The 25,703-nt window shown below is 48.6% G+C and overlaps 2 protein-coding genes across 7 annotated transcripts in view; one reads left to right on the top strand and one right to left on the bottom strand.

Moving 5' to 3' along the window:
* Window positions 1-1,902: 1,902 nt before the first annotated feature.
* On the top strand, window positions 1,903-18,672 carry POPDC2 (popeye domain containing 2). Of its 4 annotated transcripts, none has more exons than XM_019527451.1 (4): window positions 1,903-2,833; window positions 6,972-7,080; window positions 10,773-11,169; window positions 18,256-18,672. In XM_019527451.1, the coding sequence occupies exons 1-4, from the start codon at window positions 2,313-2,315 to the stop codon at window positions 18,339-18,341; spliced, it is 1,113 nt and encodes a 370-aa protein (XP_019382996.1). In that variant the 5' UTR covers window positions 1,903-2,312; the 3' UTR covers window positions 18,342-18,672. The 4 variants fall into 4 exon arrangements, 3 of the variants coding, with proteins under 3 accessions (XP_019382996.1, XP_019382993.1, XP_019382994.1); XR_002099454.1 differs by having other exon boundaries at window positions 1,904-2,833; window positions 10,773-12,148; window positions 18,256-18,334; XM_019527448.1 differs by having other exon boundaries at window positions 1,904-2,833; window positions 10,773-11,307; window positions 18,256-18,343.
* Window positions 18,673-20,922: 2,250 nt separating this feature from the next.
* The window catches only part of PLA1A (phospholipase A1 member A), a 36,285-nt gene continuing 31,504 nt past the window's right edge, over window positions 20,923-25,703 (bottom strand). For 2 of the 3 annotated variants that reach the window (XM_019527445.1, XM_019527447.1), the window contains 2 exons: window positions 23,860-24,024; window positions 20,923-21,230 (listed from right to left, as the gene is read on the bottom strand). In XM_019527445.1, coding sequence (XP_019382990.1) covers window positions 21,101-21,230; window positions 23,860-24,024 — 295 coding nt within the window. In that variant the 3' untranslated portion in view covers window positions 20,923-21,100. Of the gene's footprint in view, window positions 21,397-23,859; window positions 24,025-25,703 lie in introns of all 3 variants that reach the window. The other variant, XM_019527446.1, reaches the window with a different exon arrangement.

Raw genomic sequence — 25,703 nt, 5'->3', positions numbered from 1 at the left:
TGGTCCCCTAAAGTGAATGTTGTACTGAATCTTCTATTGCATCCTATTGTTGCTATTTGTATTGTAGCTGTATGCTTGTTATTGTGGACATGCTTTTTGTATTTGTGCATTCGGTCCCTCGCCCATCTGTATAACATCCAGCGTATACGAACTGCTTAGGATGATTGCGAGTTAGACCTCAAATTCGTGGTGGTCTGTCTCGCAATCGAGGGGTGGGCTATAATAGTAAGAGCTTTGCTAAGAGCAAGAGTTTTGCACACTGTGCTAATAACAAAGCTCTTACTATTACAGTCCACCCCTCGATTGCGAGACAGACCACCAAGAATTTGAGGTCTAACTCGCAATCGTCCTAAGCAGTTCGTATACACTGGATGTTACACAGATGGGCGAGGGACCGAATGCACACGTACAAAAAGCGTGTCCACAATAACAAGCATACAGCTACAATACAAATAGCAACAATAGGATGCAAGAGAAGATTCAGTACAACATTTGCTTTAGGGGACCACCTTTCAAATTCAGATGTGTCTGCCAATGGACAGCCTGATTGAGCTGTTCCTGCAGACGGGCATTTTGTGTGCTCAGACATTTGAGCACCATAAGGAGCAGCCAAGGGACAGTGCATCTAGCACCGCTCTCCCCCTCAGACTTAAACTCCCTCAATCTACTGTTGCACCTCAGTGGGCGTTACAGGGCACTCCTGCTTACTCCAATAAACAGATGAACTCAATTTACAGAGTGCCTTTGCGACTTCATACCACAACCCAGTGTCGGGTCAACCCGGCATCCTTTTTTCCAATCCCTCTCCCTCCCCCTTCCACAGCTTCTTAAATAAATTCATGTTAAATATCAGGGGAATTTCACTGCTGACACCAATTGTCTTAGAATGAACTACTGGGTTCAGCAGATTCCCCACGCTTGAACAAAGGACGTCTTTATGGTTGTTTTCACCTGTGCAAAGCTTTATTTAAGGATACTTGTAGAAGCAGGCAATAGAACAGAGTAGAGAGGATGGTCACCTCACATCAGCCTTAGGCAGCAGCCGCTACCCCACATGGTTCCCCTGGCCCTGGAGTGTCCCAATCCTAGGGACGTGATAGCCTGTGCTGGGGCTCCACGCAAGTCGGAACACTTGCCAGAGCGGAGAAACCCATAGCAACCCAAGAATGCATAGCTTATATAGTCTGAAGCAAACAACGTTATCTCAAGCTAGGAAAATGGGGATGATTCGTGATCCAACGCACCTGGTGTTTACCACATTCCCCCATATCACAACATTCTACTATCTAGGTTCATGGCTCGGTCACACTCACAGAGCAGGAGGCTACATGCCGCTTCACCGGCCTCCTATGGAATCAGCGTGCAAAACTCTTGCTCTTAGCAAAGCTCTTACTATTACATGGCTCATCTACTGTAGTTTGTCCAGGGCATAAGTAATGTGGCCAAGTGGACATTCATCCTAAATTTCAGTGTCTCACATGGTGGAGCTGCCATCACTTTCCATGAAAGGCTAAGCCACAGTCTGAGAGGTATCCTTACCAGAAAAAAGTTCCTGACACTTTTCCCCATTACTATGAGTTAACAGCCCAAGAACGGAGGTAGTGTTTTGGTTTATCTGTGGCACAATTAATAATACCCTTTTCTCCAAAACCAGTGTGTAACCATATTACATGCACATACTGCAGTAAACTAGCCCCTTTCCCCTTCTTGCTCTGCACTAAGCTTATCTAGTCCTCTGAGTTATGTTAAGTGGCCAGTGCCTGCCTATTCCCCTTGCTGCTTTTACTCCTTGGATTTCAATTCCAAACATGGTTATCCTTTTGGGGTCTCTCTTCTACCCGTTGCCAAGTGAAACACATTCCAAATTCAATACAAGCTCCCTGTACTTCCCCCCTGCCCTCCCTCTCTCCCTCCCTCCCTGCTGCTCTGTGTGTGTCTATTTTCACTTCTGGAGGACTGGCGAGAGAGTGCAACAGGATCCCTTCTCAGTCCCCTGCTCTGAGTTCTCTACCTAAAGGCCTTTGCTTTCTTTTTGACTGAGCTGTTCAGACTTGTCTTTGCCTACTCTGTCTTCTCCAGCCTCGGCTAGTGGGTGAGGCCAGTGAACCAGTTCCTGCACCCAGAACCAGCAGAAAGAAAAAGTAGCTGTATCTCCGGGAGCAAAGAAAGCCATTGAAAGTTATTTGGAAATGGTGCTCTGAAGCACCGTGTGGAGGGTCTGAAGAGCTCTCAGGAGACGCAGGGCTGCCCTGCAGCTCTGGTTTCAGCTGGCTGTGTATGATTTTTGTATGACAATATATTTCTAAACCAGGATGGCTGGGGCAGGTGGAGACTGGGAAAGGATGAGTAGAAACAGCACTTTTTGGGACCAGATCTTCTCTCAGCCTCTTTCATGTGAAGTCTGGAAGCAGAGCATGGAGGAAGCAGCCTATCATCTAGCTGGCTGCATCCTTCTGCTGGGTTACATGGGGGGAAGTGGGATCTTTGGATCCATCTACATATTTAGCCTACTGGCCATTGGCTACTTCTGCTATGCTCTTTGGGGCTGGCTGGATGTCTGTGGGCTGGATATCTTCATCTGGAACATGCTGCTGGTCATGGCCTGCTTGCTTCAGCTGGCTCACCTGACTTACCTGCTCCGTAAGGACACCTTCTTGGAAGAATTCGATCTTCTTTACAAGACCATCTACCAGCCTCTCCAGGTGCCCCTCCAGGTCTACAAAGAGATTGTGAAATGCTGTGAAGAACAGGTCCTTTCGCTGACCAGAGACCAGAGCTATGCCCTAGAAGGCAAGACACCCATCAACCGCCTGTCTCTACTTCTCTCTGGCAGGTAGGCTGTACCTTATCCTGACTTTACCTTTCTGAACCCTGGAATACTGATTGGGAGGGAGGCAGTCTGGACTAATGGATAGGGCACTGGACCAATTCTCAGGAGACTTTCTAGCTTGGTTACTGTTTGGTGGCAGACTTTGGGGTGGGTTACTTCACCTCTCTGTGCCTCATTTTCCCCATCTGTAAATAGAGGGTACCTCCTTTGTCAACTGCTCCAAGATCTGCTCATGAAAAGTGCTACATCAGAACTAGGTAATGTTTATTAGTAGTATTTTAGGGAGGGTTTGGAGGACCGTGTAGTATATATCATGAATCTGGTTACTCAGCCTCACAGGGAATGGGTGGGTTGTTTTTCATTTCATTTGTTTTCTGCTATATTAGAGAGATGGTAGTGCTGGTGGGAGATGCTGGCAAACAGCTTGGGAATGTCTAGAGGCTTCTATCAATAGAATAGGTGAATGCTGACTTCCCACCACCTTGCCAGTATGCAAGGAGCAACCTGTACAGGTGGGAGGGAAGTCACACTGAGCTTATGGTAGTGCTGGGTAGAAATTGGATTGGCAATCCCCATGATGCAGATGCCTGTCTCTAGAAACTGATGCGGGATTCAACAGTCCATTTCATACAGTAGGTCAAAAGAAAAAGGCTACATTCCCGACTCACAATGACAGAGTCAGTGGCTTGCAGCTTCTTCATTCTGCAGGGTATTTGGTAACAGGCGGATTCTTTGGATCCTGCCTCACCTGGCAGCTCTCCTTCCCCTTAACCCATCAATGCTGCTTCATGCTGTAGACTACGAAGTGGTGCCCTTGTGGACCACTGAATATCCACAGGCCATAGTTTGGGAATCCCTCCCCATAGCTGTTTATTGCCCTCACACACCTGGGTTTGTGGTTACTTGCACTAGTGCAGTGACTGTGAAAGACTCTGAAGTTAACCTTTCATGGACATCATGGCTCAAAGGAATGTGCTAGTACTGCAGTGACTGAAGGAATCTCCGATGTTAGCATACTAGCTGTGTAGTTTTCATCTGGAAAAATTGAAGTGTAGCAAAGTAAATGAGACACTAAAATACTTCATGGTCCCAACCCAACTACATGTAAGATCCAGTCAATTGGAGAGGAAGGATAGAGACCAGAAATGGAAGCCACTTTGAACTCAAATAGCTTGCCAGGATCCTTTGAGTACCAGGAATGAGGGACCAGGCAAATCCAAACAAGGTGGCAAGTTGTTCAAGGTTGAGAAGTGAGGTAAGAACATTCCCTGGCATTGCAGCTGTCTGCAGCTCCTTGAACGTTTCTTTGGGGATGCTGTTCTTGGGCACTGCTCCTTGGGCAAGGATATCAGGCCTTCTGAAGGCTTAAGATCTGCTTGAGTGCTAGTTTATCACCTTAGACCAGGGTGTCAAATTGATTTAGCTATGTGAGATGGATCCACACTGTAGGGCTTCTTGGAAGCTGGCTGGACAACCTTCAATTGTCAGCAGTGGTGTCAACATGGCTGTGACCCTGCTGTGTTAACATGGCTCCAGAACACAGGGGTTAGTCCTGCTGCCATTCACCTTCCTCACTTTCTCCCTGCTGCTAACTTCAGTCACTAATAACAACTGGGTAGGAGGCAGGGTGAGTGGTGGCAGTGCTAAATCTCTGGGAACCAGAGCCACACCAGTGCAGCTCAGACAGTCACAGCAACAGGCTCCAAGAGCCATATCTAGGTCCTGGAGGTGGGCTGGATGATCCAGCCCCATGTTTGATACCCCTGCCCTAGGCTCATGTACAATAAAATATTAATAGCTCTTAGCCTGATTTCTCCCCACCCTGGGAGCATGGGTGTGGTGGATGGCTTACTGTTTTTTCTTCATCACCTTCCTCTGTCACATAGCATGTATTGAAGAGGACTAGTGACAACAGATAACAAATAATAATACAAATAAGTGCTGTACACTCCAATGGCACCTTGTATCTGGAGGGTGCCATTGGCTAGTGGGGTGTTCATAGTGCTGACTCAGCTCTCTGCATTATTCAATTCCTTGAAAATATAACTAATCTTCACTGCACTTTCCCACTGGAAAATATTTGTGTATTACTCTCATTTTATAGCTGGGAAAGCTGAGACAAAGGGGTAAAGCCTATGATGGCCTAGGAAATCAGTGGAGAATCCAGGAGCCCTAATTCCTAAGCCTTTGTTCAGGCCTGTCCCATGTATTTTAGGATTATACAGAGTGTATGGGGGCCTGGTAGAAAACATGTTCTATTGGAATAAAACCTGCTTGAGGCCCGTATGCTCCACCACTCCTTGGCTCTCCATTGTGAAAGGGAGGAAACCTACAGAGAAAATCCGGTGGGAGATATCAGCAAAGTGGGTTACTGCCAAAACTCATTGACAAGTGCAAATTCCTGCACTTAGGATAGAACAATCCCATGCACCAATACAGGCTGGGGGCTGACTGGCTGGGCAGCAGCTCTGCAGAAAAGGACTTGAGGATCACAGTGGACAATAAGCTGAATACGAACCAGCAGTGTGCCCTTCTTGCCAAGAAGGTTAAGGCATACTGGGTTGCATTGGTAGGTGGGTTGCCAGCAGGTCATTGGAAGTGATTATTTCCCTTGATTCAGCAGTGGTGAGGCCACATCTGGAGTGTTGTGTTCAGTTTTGGGCCCCCCACTACAGAAAGGATATGGACAAATTGGAAAGAGTCCAGTGGAGGACAATGAAAATAGTGAGGGGACTGGGGGATGTGACTTCTTAGGAGAGGCTGAGGAAACTGGGCTTTTTTAGTCTAGAGAAGAGAAGAGTGAGAAGGTATTTAATAGCAGCCTTCAGCTGCCTGAAGGGAGGTTCAAAAGAGGATGGAGCTGGACTATTCTTAGTGGTGGCAGATGACAGAACAAGGAGCAATGGTCTCAAGTTGCAGCAGAGGAAGTTAAGGTTAGATATTAGGAAGAATTTTCACACTAGGAGGGTAGTGAAGCACTGGAACAGGTCACCCAGAGAGGTTGTGAACTCTCCATCCTTGGAGGTTTTAAGACTCAGCTAGACAAAGCTTTGGCTGGGATGATCTAGTTGGGGATGGTCCTGCCTTGAGTTAGGGGGTTGGACTAGATGACTTCCTGAGGCCCTTTCCAACCCTCATTTTCTATGATTCTATGATTTTTCCCCACGTTCTTTCTAGATGTACCAGACAGCCTACAATGGGAGCCTCAGCTTCACTGGGGTAACAACTGGTTTGGGACTGGGATCCGAGGTTCTGCTGCTGGCCCTCCCAGCCCCACACCTTGCTGTATGCTGTGATTATGGGTGGATACAGTGGAGCATTTCCCTGCTCCTTTTACATGGTGTTGCACAGGAGGGGAGTATGAGGGCTTTGGCATTTTTTATAGGCTATTTCAGGGTTTTGTATGAACAATAGCCTAAAAGGAGCAGGAGGGAGGCTTCCACAGGTTGAGTTTCATTCAGATTAGAAAGCTGAGCAAACAATATTTTGTCCTTCCCTGACGCCTTGAGTTGAGAAACCTCAAAATACTTGACAAGCAATGCAGCCAGCCTTGTGACTACCCTAGAAGATGGGACAGACTCATTGCCATTCTACAAAAGGGGAAACCAGGGTACAGAGAAGGAAATGGATGGTCCCATAATCAGCTAAGAGCAAAGAGGTCCCCATTTCTCAGACACTGAGTCTCTTCTTTGCTTGAGACCCATAGACCTGAACCAGTGTTGGTCATGTCTCACCTTGATGTTGCTAGACAACTGTAGCAGCCATAGGGAAAAGGGATACTCAGAAGGGGCAGTGAGGCCACAAGAAGTCAAAGCAAACCATGGGTGTTCAGGGAGCCACATGGACAACAACAACAACCCCATGCAGTTTTAGGCTCCTGTGATGAAGATTTCTTGCTGTGGAGGCAGTGGCTCCTCTGTGTCCACCTCTTCAGTTAGGCATTGCAGTAGAAGAAAGTCATGGATAGCTTGAAGCGACCAGAAAAAGGGCAACAAGAAAAAAATATTGTTGGGTTGGAAGGCCTGAAGAAGAGGTGGAAAGAAACGGGTGTTAAATGTTTTGGCCTAAATCTGAATGGGTTATGTATGGCTTGCACTGGCCTTTTTCTGGCTTAAGTCTGTCACCCATTCTCTTTCTCCAGGGTCAGAGTGAGCCAGGATGGACAGTTTCTGCATTACATCTTCCCCTACCAGTTCATGGACTCCCCTGAGTGGGAGTCGCTGCGGCCCTCTGAGGAAGGAACCTTCCAGGTAACCCCTTGACTGTTCCAGAGCTGCTCAGACTTGCTCTTCCTTGTTCTGCACATGTATGGGAGAGGGAGGTGAGGGCAGGGAGCGCGAATTGTTAGTCCACCAACCCATAGCAAATCATATGGACTGGTACTGTCATCCGATGCATTAACCTGTTTCTTCCTTCTTTTGAAGTGTTCAGTCTTCAGCTGGCTACAGGATACCGTAAGGGCCATTGGTGTAGCTGGGAAACTGGAGTCATTGCTCTGTTTCCATATGCTGTGTAATATCTGCACTATTAAGTTGCATGGCCCCAGAACAGTGAGGGTGATTCATACCTGCATCCAGCTAGGTTCAAGTGTAGATGTCCCTCCTAGAAGGATCAGAGGCTCTTCTGGTGCCAGATTGCTCAGTGTTGTTTGAAGCAATTGTATTCCTGAGGCTGCCTGTTTTGGGCTCTTAACCCCATAGTACTTGAGTACTTCCTATTCTGGAGGAGGGTTGTTAAAATGCTGGATCAGCCCCTCTCTCTGCTATCTGGGGTTGACTAATTCTTGTCAGGAGATTAATGGCCACTATCTAAAATATAGCAGAGAGAAGGGAGTTCACTAATTGCCTGAGTGCAATTTGGGTTATTGCAAGATAATACATTGCATAGGGAGCCAACTTCAGACCTGGTGTAAATGGTGCTTTCTGCTTTCTCAGGTGTAAATGTGGCCTCCTCCACCTCCTACTGAGAGAGAGAGCATGGCTGAGGTTACTTTGAAAGATGAATCAGCTGCCACTGACAAACTTAGGCTTGGTGGATCACAAGGGGAATCATTCCAGGGATTACAGCAGGTTTGGTAACTCATAGCTCATGGCTTGTGAGGAAGGGGATAGCTGATGGGGGCCACATTGTGCCCTCTGAAGAGTTCTCCCTGAGGAAGAAATGAGAGGACTTGACAAGCAGTGCAGTCAGCCTTGTGACTACCCTAGAAGGTGGGACAGACTCATTGCCATTCTACAAATGGGGGAACCAGGGTACAGAGAAGGAAATGGATTGTCTCAAGTCCCATAGTCAGCTAAGAGCAACCTCCCGGAGGTTGAAAATCTAACTGGGCAATTTCTGGGAAATTAGTGTGTTTGTGGAAGGAAGGTACTTCAACAGCTGTGCTTAGTTGGCTCCAGGAGTGAATCCAGTGAGGGTGCAGTGGTGTGGATGCACCCCTTTCAGTCAGCCATGCTGTGGGAGCAGCAGCTGGGGACATTTTTTTCCATTCCCTAAAGCAAGTCTTTCCCCTCTACTCAGTGGCACCTGCCTTCCATCCTCTCCCTTGCCCACCACTGCTATTGTCTCTTGCTGTCCAATGGATTTGCGGGGGGGCTCCAGAGCTTTTCCTGCTCAGGCTTAGCTGTGCACAGTGACAGCAGTAGGCAGGTCCTTCCTTCCTGCCCTGCCAGCCCAGGAGCAGTTGTACAAGAAGGGAACCTGCCTGTTGCTGCTGCTTTCTCTAAATGAGCCTAGCTCCATGTGCAGCTCAGCTGGAGTGAAGCAGTAATGGCTCTGGAACTGCAACCCCCTCCATATCGTTTGGGGATAGCAGCGGGGAGTGGGGGGAGTAAAGGGGGAGCAGAGGGAATGTGCCACTGATCATGAAGGGGAAGGGAGGGAGGGGAGATTTTTACCTGCTTGAGGACCTTAAAAAAGTCCCCTACTGCTTTACAAGCAGCATGGTCTGCCCACCCTGGTGTGGGGGGTGGGACAGGAGCAGGTGCTGCAGCCACCCCTGCAGCAGAAGTTGCTGCTCCGATACCCCACTTTCCAAAATCCTTAGATCTGCCCATGGCTGGCTCCATGCTAGTAGCCCATTCAACTGTACAATTGGGAGAGCTGTTGGACAAGCAAAGCTTCCAGGCATCAGGAAGGACACCCTGATAGCTACAACAGCACTCCAGCCCTACTGCTCCATTCTCTGTATGTTGGAGAAGGGTAAAAGGCTGATGGTAATGGGCTCAGGCTAATGCCCGCATTCTGACCTGGATTGCACAGCAGCTGGCAGGCTCGCAGGGGCTGAACTGGGTTGGGTTACATGGTTACTCTTCTTGTAAGAGGCCTGAGCTGTAAGAGCTGATGGTGCACAGAGAGAGAGATGGTAATGAGTGTGTTGCTGAGCTGGGTATCATATTTCTCTTTGTTAGCTGTGAGCAAAAGATGAGATTTGCTGGGGCAGTTTCAATTCCTTGCAAAAGCCTGTCGGGAAGATTCTGGCCTGGCCTGGCCTTTTTAGGTTTTGGCATGACCCTGAGTCACTCGCAACCCGTCTTGGGGAAGTTCTCATGTTCTAGTTCCCGTGTCTCACAAGGCAGCTGCCTGCAGGGCATTCAGTATCAAACTCAAGGGCACATGGGTGCAACCTGAGCCATGTTTGGCTTCCAAGCAACCCCTCCTGGGGTCCCCTGGTAAGGAGATACTTGGATGTATGGGGAGTCCCTACAGTATGGTCTGAATGGCACTGTTCTCATACCTGCATCTCAGTTACTCTCTGACCTGCTTTGCTTTGCTCCAACCAAAGACAGTTTAATTTATTGATGAGTTTCTGAATAACTCTTGCTGGAGAAGACACTGGCTTTCTCTTGGCAAGATCTAAGAGGGGAAAAAACCCACCCTGAAGCAGGGGTCAGCAAGTTTTTGGGCAGAGTGCCAAAAACAACCACAACTTTGATTTGTAAGATGGGCAGATGGCAGGGGAGCCACAAGGGCCTGACCCTTGTAGCAGTGCAGCTGCAGCCCTGGCACCTTCCATGCCCTCCGCCTGGAGGCATGCATGCCAAGCAAAATGCCTTTGCGTGCAACACTCTGGCATGCATGCTGAGGGTTGCCTACCCCTGCCCTGAACCCTTCTGCAAAAACAAATAAATTGAACCTTTAATGTCTTGGTGCAATTCCTACTTGCATAATTACAGCATTCTCTCAAATATCAGCCACCTGTGATATCCTTCCTTTTTGTGCAGCATTGTAGCATTGTTAAGCAGCTGTTTATAGTCTGCCCCAGTAGTGGTAATATCAGGAATATCGCATGAAAATAAGACTAGACCACATTGTCAGGAAATCCAGTAGACTTTTGCACAGCAGCAGCTGCTGCTTCTATTAGAGCTGAGAAGTTGGGTCACGCCCAAGAGGAAAAGTTTTTTGCTTTCCAGTCCCCAGGCATTCTTAAACCATGCACGCCTGGAGCCCAGCTCAAGAGGGGCAGCCCATCACAATGGTGTGCAGGGAAAGACTGGCCCACAACCTTTTATAGGTCAAACTCCCCATTGAAATCAGTTCCCAACCCTAGTGACAAAAGTCCTGCAGGAAGCCAGGCTTTCACTGATACCTGTACTTCTCTCCTGGTCTTTTCAGTGGCCTTGTGCAGGCACAAATGGGGGTACAGTTTGAAGAGAGGGGGGCAGAAGTGCCTCTCTAAATAGAATGTAGTTTACAATTCTAGCTGTGAGATGCCTTGGCTCTGTAGGGTGAACAGAAGTGAAAGCCACCATTTTAGGCACTGAGATCAGCAGATCCGACTGTCCAACACATGGCGGGACATGCGGGTGGGGGCAGGGGCATGAGCAAAGAATAGGTAGTGGTTCCCTTTCAGGATAGAGCCCCACTTTAAGGCAAAAGCCCCATAGCTGAGCAGTTCTGTCCATCATGTTCTCGTCCCTTCCTTCCCCCTTGCCCCTTGTAGGTCACCTTGACAGCAGAGACTGACTGCAGTTATGTGTCATGGCCACGGAAGAGGCTGTACCTTCTCCTGAGGAAGGATCGCTACATTGCCCGTCTCTTCTCATCCCACCTTGGCTGTGACATTTCGGAGAAGCTCTATGCCCTCAATGACAAACTCTTTGCAAAGTTTGGCCTGCGCTTTGACATTCGCCTGCCCAGCCTCTACCACGTCTTGGGACCAGCCTCCACAGAGCTGGAGAAGGAACTGGAAGAGTGTGATGAGCCACCAGTCCCCCCTCGTCCTTTACCCACCTTTGTCCAAACAGCTGCCTCAGCCCCTCCACCACCTCCTCCCTCTGCTCCTGCTTCTGCTCCTCCTGCCCACCCCAAGGCAGGCCGGCCTGACAGTGACCTGCTGGGTGAGGACTCTACCAGTCTTGTGTTGGAAGATTTTGCTGAGTTGCCAGGGTCTTTTATGGACTATGTGAGCGAAGGGGAGTATATGAAGTGAGGGCACTTCTAACATGGGCACACGTCACCCTGTGTAGGATTCCTGTGTAAGTACTCACTTGCCTGTGGAAGGAAACACTCATGTGCATGTCTCTGCACCTTGGAGGTGGTGAATGATCTAACTGTCTATGCAAAGCTTAGCACTAACGCTGCCTAGGGGGAGTGGTGAGCTAACATCTGCCAATCTAATTTGCTAAAGGGGTAGGGGGTTGGTTGGGCTCCATGAAGACTGGGTAAAGGGCACAGATCCCAGTGTCCTCCACTCAGCCCTCATGGGTTGGGAAGCCTTTTTAGGTACCAGCTGCCCCTTCGGTTAAATAGACAAGATAACCTATCAGTGCCTGCAACTCCCTCCTTCCTACCCTTGTTAATGTCACCCACACAGGATGCTAGGTCCAATAGAGCTGAAATAAGTGGGGAACCCCAAATCTCTCAAATATCCTTTTACTAGTCAAAAATAGATCACTGTGTGGCGCTCGGCGTCAGTGAAAGTCTGATGGTGGCTGTGAAATTTTCCTCGCTACAGCATTCTGGGGGGCACGTCTCCCTGAGAATCTCATGATGCGTGTTGCACCTGGCACATGCACCCAGGGGAATTTCTTAGTGTAATTTTCCTGAGGAGCTTAGGTTAAAATGACACTCCGGGCTTTGGTAGCCATGGTCGCCCTGGAAATTGTTCAGTCAGGTTACAGCATCTTTAGAGCTGAGGAAATCTTAGAACAAGCAGAGTAATATGGAAGGAGGACATGTTGAATCATGCCACAAAGCTGATGCAGGAGGAGGAGGGGAGGAGACCCACATTTCAAAACAATCTGAAGAAGTGCAAAGCAGGACAGGAAAGAGAATTTCCTTCAGGAGGAGCCCTGTGTGATATATGGCAGAGTACAGGTACTCCTCACTTAACATCGTCTTGGTTAATGTTGTTTTCTTATTACATTGCTGATCTGTTAGAGAACATACTTGTTTAAAGCCGTGCAATGTTCGGTTACAACGTTGTTTAGCCATCGTCTGCTAGTAGGTAACTACTGTAATGTAATTGGATTCGCTTGACATCGTTTTGCTTAAAAAAAGCGTTTTTCAAAATGTAACTATGACATTAAGTAAGGAGTAGCTATATGTGGTTAGGGACCACTGCAATTCAAGCTCTGACAGGGGAATTGTGGGGGATGGGGAGCAGGCTCCCTGCAGCCTTGCCTGAGCCAATTTCAGTGTTTTTCAGGGTGGGCTCTCCCACATGCCTGACTGGCTGAGAGAGTCTGCCATGGGGCTGATTACCATTGAACAGCAGCACAGAGGCTGTTCTTCAGCTGTTCATGAGCAGCTGGCACTCTTACGTACGTGGGGTATTCCAGCTTGTGGTTTCCTCTCCCCAAGAATGGACTTGAGCAGCTGAGCATCAAAGCTCAACAGAGCCACCTGGTACAAGTAAAAAATTCATCCAGCCTGGTGCAGGATCTTCTGAGCCCTGCTTTGCTCTACTGCCACATGGGAGAGGAGGGGAATTCCACCCTCCCCTTCTCTGTGCAGTGGGGCGGAGCAGGACTTGGGAGACCCCTGCCAGGTGCCTGCCCCCAGAGCTGGGCGTAGGGCACAGTGTGCCTCCAGCACAGGGGCATCGCCTGGCATGGTGGGACCTCCACCTGGCATAGCTCTCCCGAGCCATGTTCTGCCCCGCCATGCAAAGAGAGGGGTAGGGGGAAATTCCCCCTCCCCCCCACTCCTGCAGAGCAGCAAAGCAAAACAGGACTTGGGAAACCCATGCTGGGTTGGGGGAAGCCCCTGCAGCAGGGGTGTCCTGCGCCCCATTCCTGACTGTGGAGGCAGGCACTTGACATACCTATGCCTGCAGCCCCTAGGGCAGGGGGTACTTACCTGCTCCACTCTGGGCAGGGCTTTTAAACTCCCTGCCAAAGTGGGGAATCAAACAACCTGATTGGCTGACCCCCAGCAGGGGCTCAGTCCGTACTAGGCTGCCCTTGGAAATATGTGGGGTTTCCAGAGCTCTGCTACCTTTTTTTCCTGTGCTTCAGGTAAGTTTTTTAACTTTTTCCCCCGCCCTCCTTCTCTCCCACAGTTTCAGGCCATTTTCAGCCAAATTGTAGTTTTAGGGGCTTCGGAGGAAATGCTGAATTTTGGTCTTGCCCCTGAAGCCCAAATTACAGCGGTCCCTATACATAATAGTGGAGCATGGGTGCTTTTGAACATATAGGGAGCTTGGAAGTGCCAACACTAGGCTTCCCCAGGGACCCCTTGAGTCCCCTGTGGCTCCTGTTAACCATGCAGCCTGAATTCCTTGTTATGCTCCCAGTGAATAGCCCCACTGACTTCCACAGCTTTGCATGGGGGTCACCAGGGGCAGACTTTGGTCTGTAGCATCTGGTCCTGCCCTTGCATTAGCTTAATCCCTGGTAGCTCCGCTGATTTCAGCAGCATTACTCCTGACTTATGTTGGTGTGTTTCTTGGCCTCGGAAACAGCCATCAAGCTGCTGCTCTGAAAGACTGGGAGATCATCAATCAATGTTTAATCATCACCAAGTTGATGGCATTAGTCATGATTTCTCACTTAGTGAGTGGGCTATGAGAAGGATTGACTTGGCACCATTGTGCTCACAGACATGTTGGGGCTGGGAACTTATGGTGTTTCCTCTTGTGGAGCAGGGTGACATTTCAAGGTAAATTAGCCAAATACCAGCCCAGAGTTTGGGGCACGGATGGACTGTTTATAGAAAGCCGGTGTGTTGATTTTGGCCCTTACCCAGTGATATACAGGAGATGTAAAGGTGTCACAAGCAGTACAGAGGAGAATTCCCCCAGTGCAAGGCTAGCCCCCAGAAACCTCTGGCATTTGGGGGGCCTGCTGGCTGGCTGTAGAAGGGTGCGGGGCTTCACTGAGTGCTATGGGCTGCTCCAGGCTGCAGAGCTGGACCAGGCAATCTATCAGGGTTGCTGACTTTGGGGGCTGCCTGATACCCAGCCAGTGCAGCATGCAAGCGGCGCAAGGATGGCTCTAAGCCTCCTTTGACTCCACTCTCCCTGGGCCACCAGCCCCTCCTCTGAGGCGGCACAAGCTGTGTCTCCTTGCTTCTGCCAAGACTGTACACAGCCAGAGTAAGAAGGTATGGCCAAGGCTTCCTTGTGCCAGCAGCCATTATGTTTAAACATTCCTGTGTGAGCTGACGAAAGGAGCAGGGCTTTCAGCATGTCCCAGATTCCCCTGGGTACATCCTGTTAAAGGAACATGGTGTGCTTCCCCCTGCCTCCTGACCACTGCTGGTGCATGAGAGTAAGGGGCTCTCTCCTCTGGGGCTCCTTCCCCTCACCCATCCCTTCCTTCCTCAGAGGAAGAGACGCTGGGATCTGTGCAAATCCGAGGGGACTAGGACAGATTTCTGAACAAAAATAGCTGCCAGGATAGGTTGTGCTTGAGATCCAGGGTCAAGGGTTGAATTCCAGGCTGAGCTACATTTAGCTCACTGCCGCTCTCCGGTTGTAGTCCCTCATGCTGATTGCCGTCAGTGCTGTGACAGTTGCTCTTGGCTTCCCATTGCTAAATACACCAGGCAATAGCCAGTCACTGCTATCACAGTCATTGCTGCACTGCAGGGGCTCAGCTCTGCCTTCCAGCTCTCACGCTTTGGGCTCCAAGGTGTGTTTTCCTGGGCTCTGGAAGCCAACCTGGCTATCTCAACCAGGGCGCTGCATTCAGTGCTAGTCCTGGCATTTGCTCATTGTGATCTAGCTGCAAGCTGCTCCACTCTGACAGGGATGGGATAGTCTTTTCAGAGGCCTGTAGCTGAAATAATCTCTGGAGATCAGATGGCTGTTTCTATTTAAAGAAGATGTGTGTATGGGGAAGGGGGAGGCTTCTGGCCCAGTCTTCTCACTCACCATTCGGAGAAAACAGCCTGAAAACAACAGAGGCTCAGTGGCAAGACCAAACTCTTCCTCTGTTATGCAGGCTTGCTTTAACTCTAGGTTAAATGCTTCCTCCTTCCCCTTCATACAAGGCTCCCATATCTGCCAAATTAAGATGGGCCTATTTGGGAAACAGAAACATAACCTGCCAAAAAGAAGAGCCTCATTTAGGATGAAGGGAGTACTCCTGTTTTCTTTCTCATAGATAGAGACCTACAAGGATTTTGTGTATGTGTATATATACAGGGGTGGGTGGGCTTCCTTGCTTGTTTTTTAAATTTATTGATTCATGTTTAAGTTTTAAATCTCAGTTATGTTAAGTCTTGTCTCCTCAGGTTTTGTTGGAGGACTTGGAGTTTCCCAGTCCTGACTTGAAGTGGCAGACATACTGCATCTTTTACAAATAATAACAATAATAGCCTTTTATGTTTCACTGCCAGACATCTGAATTAAGTAGATGTAAGCAAACATAAGTAAAATCTGAGTTTTACCCAGCATAAATGAAAATTGCTTCATCTTTCAAATCAGGTTTGACTTTTAGGCTATCCTTATGCTGGAAGGATATCAGAACTCCAGCCATCCAGAGAGTCCTCTCGGTAAAACATTTTCATGAGACCTCACATCTTAATAGGCAGGAAAAATCTCCCAGCTTTTTGAACAGAACCTTTCAGTTCTCCCCTCTACACCAGAAAAAAACAAATATTGTGCGTGTGGCTTGGTGGGGCCACCAATATTACCTTCCACTTTATACAGCCCCACTAAAACCTGCTGCATGCTGAGCAGTCTCAGGCTTTGGACTTGCCGGGTCTCACAAGCTAATAAGCTGTGTCAATACTCAGATTGGAAACTTGCAAGGGAAGTCCAGAAATTGCAGGGGTTGGGCATACCAGCCAGTCCTGAAGCAATGTCTTAGCCTGGAGGTGAGGTTTCTTAAAGCATTTAAAGCTCATGGCTCATCCTCATATAGGGGTTATTTCATGGAGGCCTCCTCCCTCATTCACATTTGTACAGATCACCACCCTGCTCACCCACCAGAGAATAAACCACCTCCTCTGCCATTCTCAGCCACAGAAAGTGGGGGCGGGGGTTACCTTCTTCTGTAGTGGAGGTATGGTCCTCTTTCTTGCATCTCTTGCATGCATTTTAACAACCCTTGCAGTGGCAGGACACTGACTGTCCTCATCCCCCTGCTTTATTGGTGGCAGCTTGAGGTGCTTTTGGTGTCTTTGGGCACAATGTCTTGTAGTTGTGTAGCAGGGTTTATACATAGGTTTAGGCCAGGTTTGAATTACACTTGGGGGGGCGGGAGGTGGTCTGCAAAAAAAATTGGCCAGGGTTGGGGTTGTTTGCACGGGTCTCCACCAGTACTGCGGGGCTGGGGCTAGTGGCAGTGGCAGCGGAAAGGAGCTGCCACCTCCTGGGCTGCTTAGAAAAGTGTGGGGTGGGCCAGGGGCTGTGCGCAGTGGCACATGGGCTCTGGGCTGTTGTGGGGGAGTGAGGGGGAAGGAGGGCTGACCAGCCTGCGAGGAGGGCTCTAGTCTCTTATGGGGGTAAGGGGGCTTAGCCCCCCTGAACTCCCCCTGTAATTCGAACCCTGGTTATAGGAATAGGTTAGACAAGGACTTGTATGGGATGGTTTGCATAGGGATGATCTTGCCTTATGGGGAAGGGTTGCATTTGGAAAATATTTACTGAAAGCTAAAAACCCCTTAATACTATTTAGCTGGAAATAAGGAGCAGAAGCAGTACCTTCTGTCCAGCCAGCTTCACATTCAGAGCTCACCTGCACATGCTCTGTACATCAACAGTGCTACAGTTTGGGAACTCTCTGCTGCATAACAATTTGCATAACAATTAGCAGTAGAAAACCAGGGAACCCTCTGCTATGTAATAATCTTCATAACAATTAGCAATAGAAAACAAAGGAGATTCACACAAACACAGTGTGCTGTGTTTCCTGGGTGCCATCATCTCAAGCAACATATCATTGAGTTCCTGTCTGTCATCATTAGAGATCCCCTGGGGCTTTCCCTTTCAGAGGGTCCTAATGTCAGCTTCCTCGGCAGCCTACACACTGCCTTCCTAAATTCCCCCTTTGTGTAACACGTAGTTTCATTTCCTTTTTCTAAACTGGGATGGAACAACTGTGTGGTGTTACAAACCTACTAAGTTTCAATGGTATGTGATATTCTTCAACCTGTAGTTTGTAAAGAGGCTTTGGGATCCTTTAGTGTTAGAAGTGCTGTTGAGAGGCAAATTATTCTCTTGTTTTATCCTCTGACTCCCAGCTTGAATTTAGTCATGTGAAAGGGGACAAACCAATCCACACTATGGCACATCAGGAAATAAAATTGGCTAAGAGCAGTATAAACAGTGATAATCCAATAGAGAAAATACCTTTCACCAGCTGTCTGAGAGGGGCCTTGGTAACATTCAGATGGCTTGTTTAAAATACACAATCCAAAGATTTTGCATAATTTTCAGACATTTCACCCATGTACTTCTGCCTAGAATAGTTCCTAGGAAACTGAATTCAGCTTTCTTACCAAAACCCTATGACTTCCCTTCCATTTTGCATTTGTTCTGGTTTGTGACTGAGCGAAGCTTGCGGGGGCTTGAACTACTCAGGCTAACTTGTTAGCGGGCATTGGTGTTTTGCCCACTAGGCCTTGCCCCATTCATCCTTATGCACCTAATGTGACTGTTTATATTTGCACAGCTTGCCTTGGGGGTTTATAGTTCCCAGAAAGCATTTTACACCCTTTTTGTGCTAGTCTGAAAAAAGAAGGCACAGAGGGGCAAAGCGACAAGAACTGGGCCTAATGGCACATGGTGCTGAAGGTGCTCATGATCAGCTGCAGTTGTTGCTGTTGTAGAGCTGTGCATGCATGCATTCCCCCAGGCCTCTGGTTTCTTGTTGTGTGACTAAGACTGATGTGGATTTTGCAAACTGATTTGAGTGGCATTGGTTTCCATTGTCAGGGGAAGAGTTTGATAAATGGCTAAGAACTGTGGTTGTAATAATAGTGGCTTCTTTTTTCCACCCCCTCACTTCCACCTTCCTTTTTTCCTCCTGCAGCTTCTGGAAACCTTCTTCGGAGTTATCCCAGAGTTTTCTTCAAAGGACGAGCCCCCCTGGCTCCCACCCAGACCCCAGAACTCTAGGGAACAACAGCTGGTTTTGATTATGGAGACTTGCACGCACGTGTGTGCACACACACCTCTAATCAGAAAGACACTAACATGCACCAAGCTGGTCACACGGGTATGCCACGCACGCACACAGCTACAAACACAAGGTACATGCATGAGACTGAAGTGTGACCTACCCACCCTCCCGGACACTTTCCACCCTGCCTTCTGTTCACAGGCAGTGGCACCAGAGATGTGTGTGTGTGTTTATTTTTATATTCTAATCCCTCAGCTCAATGGTGTGTCAACAGCTCTTGTAATCAAGTACATTAAAACTGTTGGAGAGAGAGCAGTGCCAGCCTGTTCACAGAGTCTATATGCTCTTTGGATCTGAGGGTACCAGTTAATGACAGGGATGAAGCACTGGGGTTTGTGGGCTTGAAGGGCAAGATCCCTTTTTCAAAAGATGTTTGTGTTGTCTCTGGAAGTGGGGAAATGGGAAAGACCTAACAGTGTTAGACCTCATGCATATGGAGGGTGGAGTTGTGTCCAGGTTTCTTTCAATATTATACTGTGGCAGCTAGTCCTCTTAGACTTATTATAATTCCATGTCCAGGACTTGCCTCTTTCCATTTCTGACAACCACAGCCAGGCCATGACAGTCTAGCAGTTTATGATACTCAGGAAAGTTTGGTCTTTTGGCCAACGCACTTGTAACATGAAGGAAGAGAAGACTTGGGATACGATTTCTGTGCCCTCCTGGAATGGATTTTGGGTGCAGCCTTGGAAGGAGGAAGAACCCAAAATGGATTCATATCCCTTTTGAAGCGAGAATGTGAATACAGCTCTGTGGAAGGAACCTGAGCTGGATTTTGTTGCCCACCTGAAATGGACTCTGGGTTCACAGGAAGACAGAGGGGAGGTTTGATCTAGATAAGCCCTCCCAGAAGGATCAGCGAGGTCAGAAAGAAGAGGCAAAGAAGGTGCAGTGTTTGAACTCAAACCACTGTGGAAGTGGAAGGCACCTTGCAACTATAGTAATGACTAAAGTTGTGCTGCAGACACTCCCAGTGCTTTCATCTGCTGGTGGCTTGTGTGGAATGATGACAGCATTAGTCACGGTGGGACTTTTTCAGCTAGGCTGGTGCAGTGGGGCCACATTGCAGGCATAATGCTCCCTACCACCAAGATGCAGAGGCAGATCCAGCAGCTCTGTGCTGCTTCTACAAGAGGCTCATATATTGGTGTTCTGGTCTGGCTAGGGGCAGGCCTGTGACCTGGTGATTCTGAGCTCCTGCAAAACTCAGCCAGGGCCACTTAAAAAGGGGTGCATATAGCTGCTGTGAAGGGACCTGAAGCTCAGACAGCTGCCCCTCTACCACAGCACTGGTGCAGGGCCACTGCATTGTAGTTTCCTGTGCCACAGCCCTGCTGCATGGCCCCCCAAACAGAAGTCATTCATTGCTGCTGCTGCTTGCTGTACAGCTAGGAGGCTTCTCTGGGGTAGCTGTTAGTGTCCTTTTAGGAAGGGTGTAAAGGCTTCTGATCAGCACAAGGGAACGGTGCAGCTCTTGGAGCCACCAGACTTGACAAGTTGGGCTGTATCTATAGGGATGGCTCGCCTAATCAAATAAATCTTTCTGAGGTAGCTTTCTGTGCTTGGGTAGATTTTTGGTACCTTTGAGGCCTGCTGTATCGCTCAAGATGCCCTCCAAAGCATTTCCTCTTAAAAATGTCTATTCGGGGCACCAAATATAATTGTCCTCGGTAGAAAGAAACTCCTGTAGCCTCTTCCTAGTTAGTATGCTAGCCAGCTGTCTTGCAAATGGACAAAATGGAGAGCTTGGGGAAGGGTGAGGACTGGAGGGAAGGAGAGCCTTATATAGGTCTGCAGCCACTCACTTTGGCTGGAGTAGAATTGACAAACTTCTTCCTTGGTGGCAAATGAAAAAAACCTCCCCAAGCCTGAGGAAGCCTCAGTATTCTCTGCATGTCCCTTCTGAGGGTTTCATCCAGTGAATCTAGGGATCTGTGCACTAAGGTACATGGGTTTAGGGATAGAAAAGATAGCAACACCTTCCTCTCTTTACCTAGAAAATTCATAGGGCTCACAGGATCAGTGAGATGGGGTGAACAAGGAGAGAGACATTTGTGTCCATGCCCCCCACATTAGGCCTTCCATACAGCCCTTTTCATCCTTTTACAGTCTCTGACCTTGAAAGACCATTCTGTGTTGCCATGGCTCTCCAGGTATGATGTGTATGATGAGCCTGATTCTCCACTGCTGTGTATCTTGTGGAGTGATTGACACCAGCTTAAAAGAGGGATATTGCTCTTTCACCTCAGTGTGTTTTATCTGACTTTGAGCTGACCTAAAAGAGCCTAATTTAGAAGTTAGGAAAGCTCATGGAGTCTTGTCATGTGAAGGGGAAACATGATAAATGGATGGTAGAGCCACTCATGAAATCAAGAGGGTCTCAAATTCTATATGTGTCTCTAGATTGAACTAGTAGTGTGTGTATGTGTTAGTGTTACTATGACATGGATTCCTGCTCATACAGTTCTGGGCCGTAAGCCTTTGCTAATAAAAATAATACTCTGCCTACCTAGAACCTTTAATGTGAAGATCTCAGAGCATTTTATTGAACCAGTCCTTTCAGCCTTGTGATCCCTTTGCAAGATGTTACTATCCTATTTTACAGAAAGGGAAACTGAGATTAAGTGACTAAGCTAAGGCTACACACACTCGCTTGCAGAGCTGGGACTAGAATCCAGGAGTCTGGACTCCCAAACTACTTCTGTAATCTTTTTAAGTTTTGCTCTTCCTTGTACGCATGTGATTCTGTTTTAGCGTGGTCAGTCTTTCTACCCCAAGGCAGGAGATGAAGACTGCATCCAGTTCTGTCCTTTTTGGAGGAAATACTACCCAGAAGCAGAAAAAGAGAACACGTTTCAGAGTGCATCTCCCTAGGCTGGTGCACTCGGTGTGGTCCAGGTCTTGTCCTACAGACAGGCGATCGCCAAGTCATGCTGAAGGCCTTTTTTTCCTGTCAATGTCAGGTTCTGAGACAGGCAAAACATCTTTTCACTGTGAGAGGAGTACAAAAGGTTTAGGCAAATTGTAGAAAGCTGAGGAGGAATGCTTGCTTCTATCAACTGCTCATGTCTCATGGGGAACTGCCCAGGAGGGCAGTGGGTGACTGCCAGCCTGACCTTGCACCTCTGAGGGGCAGCTCTATGTCCCAGAGGCATCTCCTGTCTCTTTTTTGGTAGAAAGTTTTTACAGGAGTTGCCATGTTGGGATGTAATGAATTGGCCTTGTGTTCCAGGGCCTTGGAAAGTTGGGGTTTGGCTTTGAGAGGGCATCCAAGTGTAGACGGGTGATGTGGCTAAGGCAGATTCAAAGTGGGTGCAACCATACCTCCCAGTGGGATGTGCAGCACAAACGGTGAGCTCTTTGTTCTCCCTGGCTCATTAGTGCAGCTGCTGCCAGACCACATGACAGCAAGGCCATGCAGGCTTGCTGTGGCACTGGAACCCAGAGGCTAAGCCCTGCTACTGCTTACTGCCCCCTTTTCCCTTGCCACCAAATTTGGGTGGGTGAGTAGAAGCAGCATTCATGCCCTGGGTTTTAGAACAACACGACAAGCCCATGAGCACTGCGCTACACAGGTGAAGAAGGGTGTTGCTGAGCACACCGTCTCCCCCGCCCCCGTGCACCCCGCCTGAATCCGTTTATGGGGATAGGTCAGTGTGGGCCACTTGGGCACACCACTGAGTAGGAGCACCAGAGAAATAGCAGCTCTGGGAAGCTCACTGCTTCCTGGCCTCCTCTGCATGCTGGGGAATGCACCTTTGTGTCCAGCCTTCCTTGCAAGGGGTGTGTGTGTAGACGTCCTCCTCTGCCACATACATCAGGGTGTTTTTAACCCTCCCTCAGAGGCATTAGGTGTTGGCTACAGCCAAGGCTGGGGATTTTGACTGGGGTATGTCAGTGCTTCTACTGGGACTTAAAGTCAGAGGTTCCTGGCTAGCGGGCTTTGCCTGTCTGCACAGAGTGATACCATTTGCCGTACTGGGGGTCAGGAAGGAATTTTACCCCATGGTCAGATTGGTATGGACCGGAGGGGATTGCCTTCCTTTGTAGCAAGGGGCATGGCCCTCTACTCAGGACCTCTTAAGTATGTATTAACAACTGTTTAAAGAAGCGGGACATTGGCTGCTGTAGTCCCCCTGCTTTACCTGTGGCAGGTTAGGATGTCATATCTTGTATTGTGTCAGGGTTGATGGTAGTTTTAAGAAAAGTTTAGATTATGGATTTGTATAGGATGCTTTGGATAGGGATGATCCTGCCTCAGGAAGGGGGTTGGACTGGATGACCTCTGGAGGGCCCTTCCAGCTTGACTTTTCTGTAACTCAGTGTGTGTGTGTGTGTGTGTACAGGATGAGGTGGAGTGCCTTGAGGGATTTTATTTCCAGGGAGACAGTTTTCATGCTCAAGGACTCAGGGCATTATTAATAATTAATAATTATATAATAATTAAGGACGCAGGTCACATTAATAGTGCTTAGTCCTTGCCTATGGGCCTGAGGGGAAGGAGGCTTCCCCACTTGTGCACCTGTATAAGGGCCTACCCTCTCCCAGTGCTGTTTTGTCCTGCAGCTGTGGGAATGCTAGATCCTAAAGTGAGGGGCATCTATTCTCCTGGCTGTGAGATACAGTTGTAGGGCATGGTCACTGGGGGAGGGGGCTTCAGCTCCCTTAATGGGAGAAAGGTTTGCTTTTTGTTCCTCTTGCTTTCCAGAAGTCAATTAAGGCTGGATGATAGCAGTTTCATGCTCTCTGGCACTGACAATGCTGTTTTTCACAAGATGGCTACCCTGGGCCATAATGTCCCAGGAACCGCCATAGATTTCAGAGAGACCAGGAGGGGTTTCTGCCTTCTCGGACAAAGGCCCCATCATGAAAGATGCTGGTGATCAGAGCCTCTCAAAATGAAGCTGAAACTGGGAAGGATCAGGTAGAGAGCACAAATGAGGACAAAACCAAGGAGAAGCTGGTGCAGATGCCATTTGCCCACAGTTTTGGACAGCATTAATAAGGCCCTCTGCAATAGATCTGACTTGAGTGGCAGCCTTTTCCCTTCCAATGACGAGATGAGTGTGAAGGAAGTGAGGGGTAGAAAATAATTTGGTCTAGGACAGAGATTTCCAGAGACTTTTACCCTTTCAAGAAGCAATGACTCATTAGCTCAGATCATGGGCTACATTCATTATAAGTCATTTCCATATTCTTATACTGGGGTAGGCACAGGAGCCTATATGGGATGTCAGCCCTTCCCCAATTCCTCCTCCATTGCTGGTGCATGTCATACCCAGCAACAATCAGGGAAGATACAGAGGCAGGCTTTAACACATGCACTGAGTTCCTGGGGAGCTTCAGATTTCCCAGAGGAGCAGCACATTCTCAAAGGGTGAAAGATCATGGCATGAGACCAGCCAGCAAGGCTCTTTTTCTGGAGTGGGCCTGAGGGGTGTGCCTGTGCCTTACCTGTTCTCAACTGGCAGTGGAGCTGTGCAGAATTTGCCTGTGATGGAGGTCTCGTCCTTTCTCCAGAACCGGTTCCTAGGGAGGTATGTCAGCACTACACTCTCCATCTGGCATGCTGGGACTGTATGAACCAGCAGACCCCGGCCCATCTGCTTCTGCTTGGGTCTGCAAGGAAGGGTGAAGGATGCCCATGAGAACAGGGGACTGAAGTGTAGGTAAACATAGGTGTACAGAAGGGCAATGGGGAGAGAGGATACAAATGTCCATTGAGTCACAGCAGGTGGCAGCATTGTTAGTAGGAATCCTGATAAAACCTGATAAAAGTCAGAAGATCCTTTTATGGGATTAAATCCTGCAGTAGAGAAGGGCGGCTCTGTCCTGGTAAACCTCTCCTTCCTTCAAGTTGTCTCTCCAGGCCCTGCTACACATTCCTGTTAAAGCTGGATAGAAACCAGCTTTACTGGTTCTATCCAAACTTCGCACTTGTGGCTGGTCTTACTTTGCACATGTGGCAGGTCTAAATTTATTGCATGGTTACCCAGTTAATTGAGTAGTGTATGTAACATGTAGCAAGGGCTTCCATGTTATATCCCTATCCTCTGCAGAGTCAGGGGGATGTGAATATGCCTATTCCACACAGTCAAAGCAGCTTTCCCACCACTTTCATGCAAGATCTACACAGTCACGCCTCCTGTCATGTCACAGGTGCATGGCAGAAGGTGTGAGTGTGGGATCATTCATTAGATCCCATCATGCCCTATTGCCAGTGTAGGGGAGCCTGATCCTGGGCTCCCCCTGCACTGACAAGAAGCAAGCTCTCCTGGTTGAGACCCCTCAACTGAAGGGCTCCCAGCTGAGGGAGCACACCACACACCTCTGTGGTTGGAAGATGCAGCTGCTGTGATCTCCCAGCCCCTGGTGTGCTTGAAAATGCGGGGACTGAGAGATCATGGCCGCTTCAGTCTTCCAGTCTTGGAGGTGCGTGAAGCCCCTGGAGCTGGGAGACTGCAGCAGCTGTGATCTCCCAGCCCCAGGAGGCTCCATGCACCGCTGGGTCTGGGAGATTGCAGGTACACCCCACAGCTGCTGGGACCCAGCTGAGTCCTAGCACTGGAAGGTGCACTGCCAGGAACCAAAATCTTCAGCTGCTGGACTCTGGGTCTGCAAGACTCCCAAAACAACTAGGCACAATGCATCCCAGCAGCTGGAAGTCCTGTCAGCTGACAAAGCTCCCAGCCGCAGCTGCAGGGGAGACCCTGCTACAGGTACAAATTGAAGTTGGATACCAACCAGCTATGAAGTTAGTACATCTTTTTTAGGTCTAACTTTACAGCTGGCTGGTGCTTTTTATGGTGCTACAGGTACTTTGCACACGCAGCTGGTTTTAGTTCATTTCCCAATTAACCAGCTAATTGTGCGATACCTGTAACTTTTGGAGGAGAGAGGCAGAAGAGGCCTTAGCTTTGTTCATTTCTGGCTCTGTGTCCTTTTCCTTCCTGAGATCCTGCTCCATCTGGTGGATGCTTGTCAAATTACTGAGCTGCCGAGCCTGGAGATGATGCAGGGCCTGAATCTGAAACACCCTCATTAGCCCCTTAAGGAATTATCTATCTAGCAATAAATATTCATTGGCTTCAGTTTCACAAGTATGATGTAGGTCAGTCCAAGCTCTAAAGGGCATGGCCATCCACCTGGACTTATGTAAACTCTTTAAGTCTGGAGCCTAGGCTCATAATCCTCACAGATGTACAGCTGTAGACTGGAGATTTTCTGGGGGAAACCCTCCTCCCTCTATCTCACCTCTTCTTTTCTGGAAGCAGCACAATTCAAAGAGGGGTTTTTTT

Source organism: Gavialis gangeticus, unplaced genomic scaffold, assembly GCF_001723915.1.
Source record: "Gavialis gangeticus isolate Ggan-Ray unplaced genomic scaffold, GavGan_comp1, whole genome shotgun sequence".
In the NCBI taxonomy this organism is placed as follows: domain Eukaryota; kingdom Metazoa; phylum Chordata; order Crocodylia; family Gavialidae; genus Gavialis; species Gavialis gangeticus.
The sequence above is the reverse complement of the archived record's forward strand: the minus strand, read 5'-3'. Positions and strand labels throughout refer to the sequence as shown.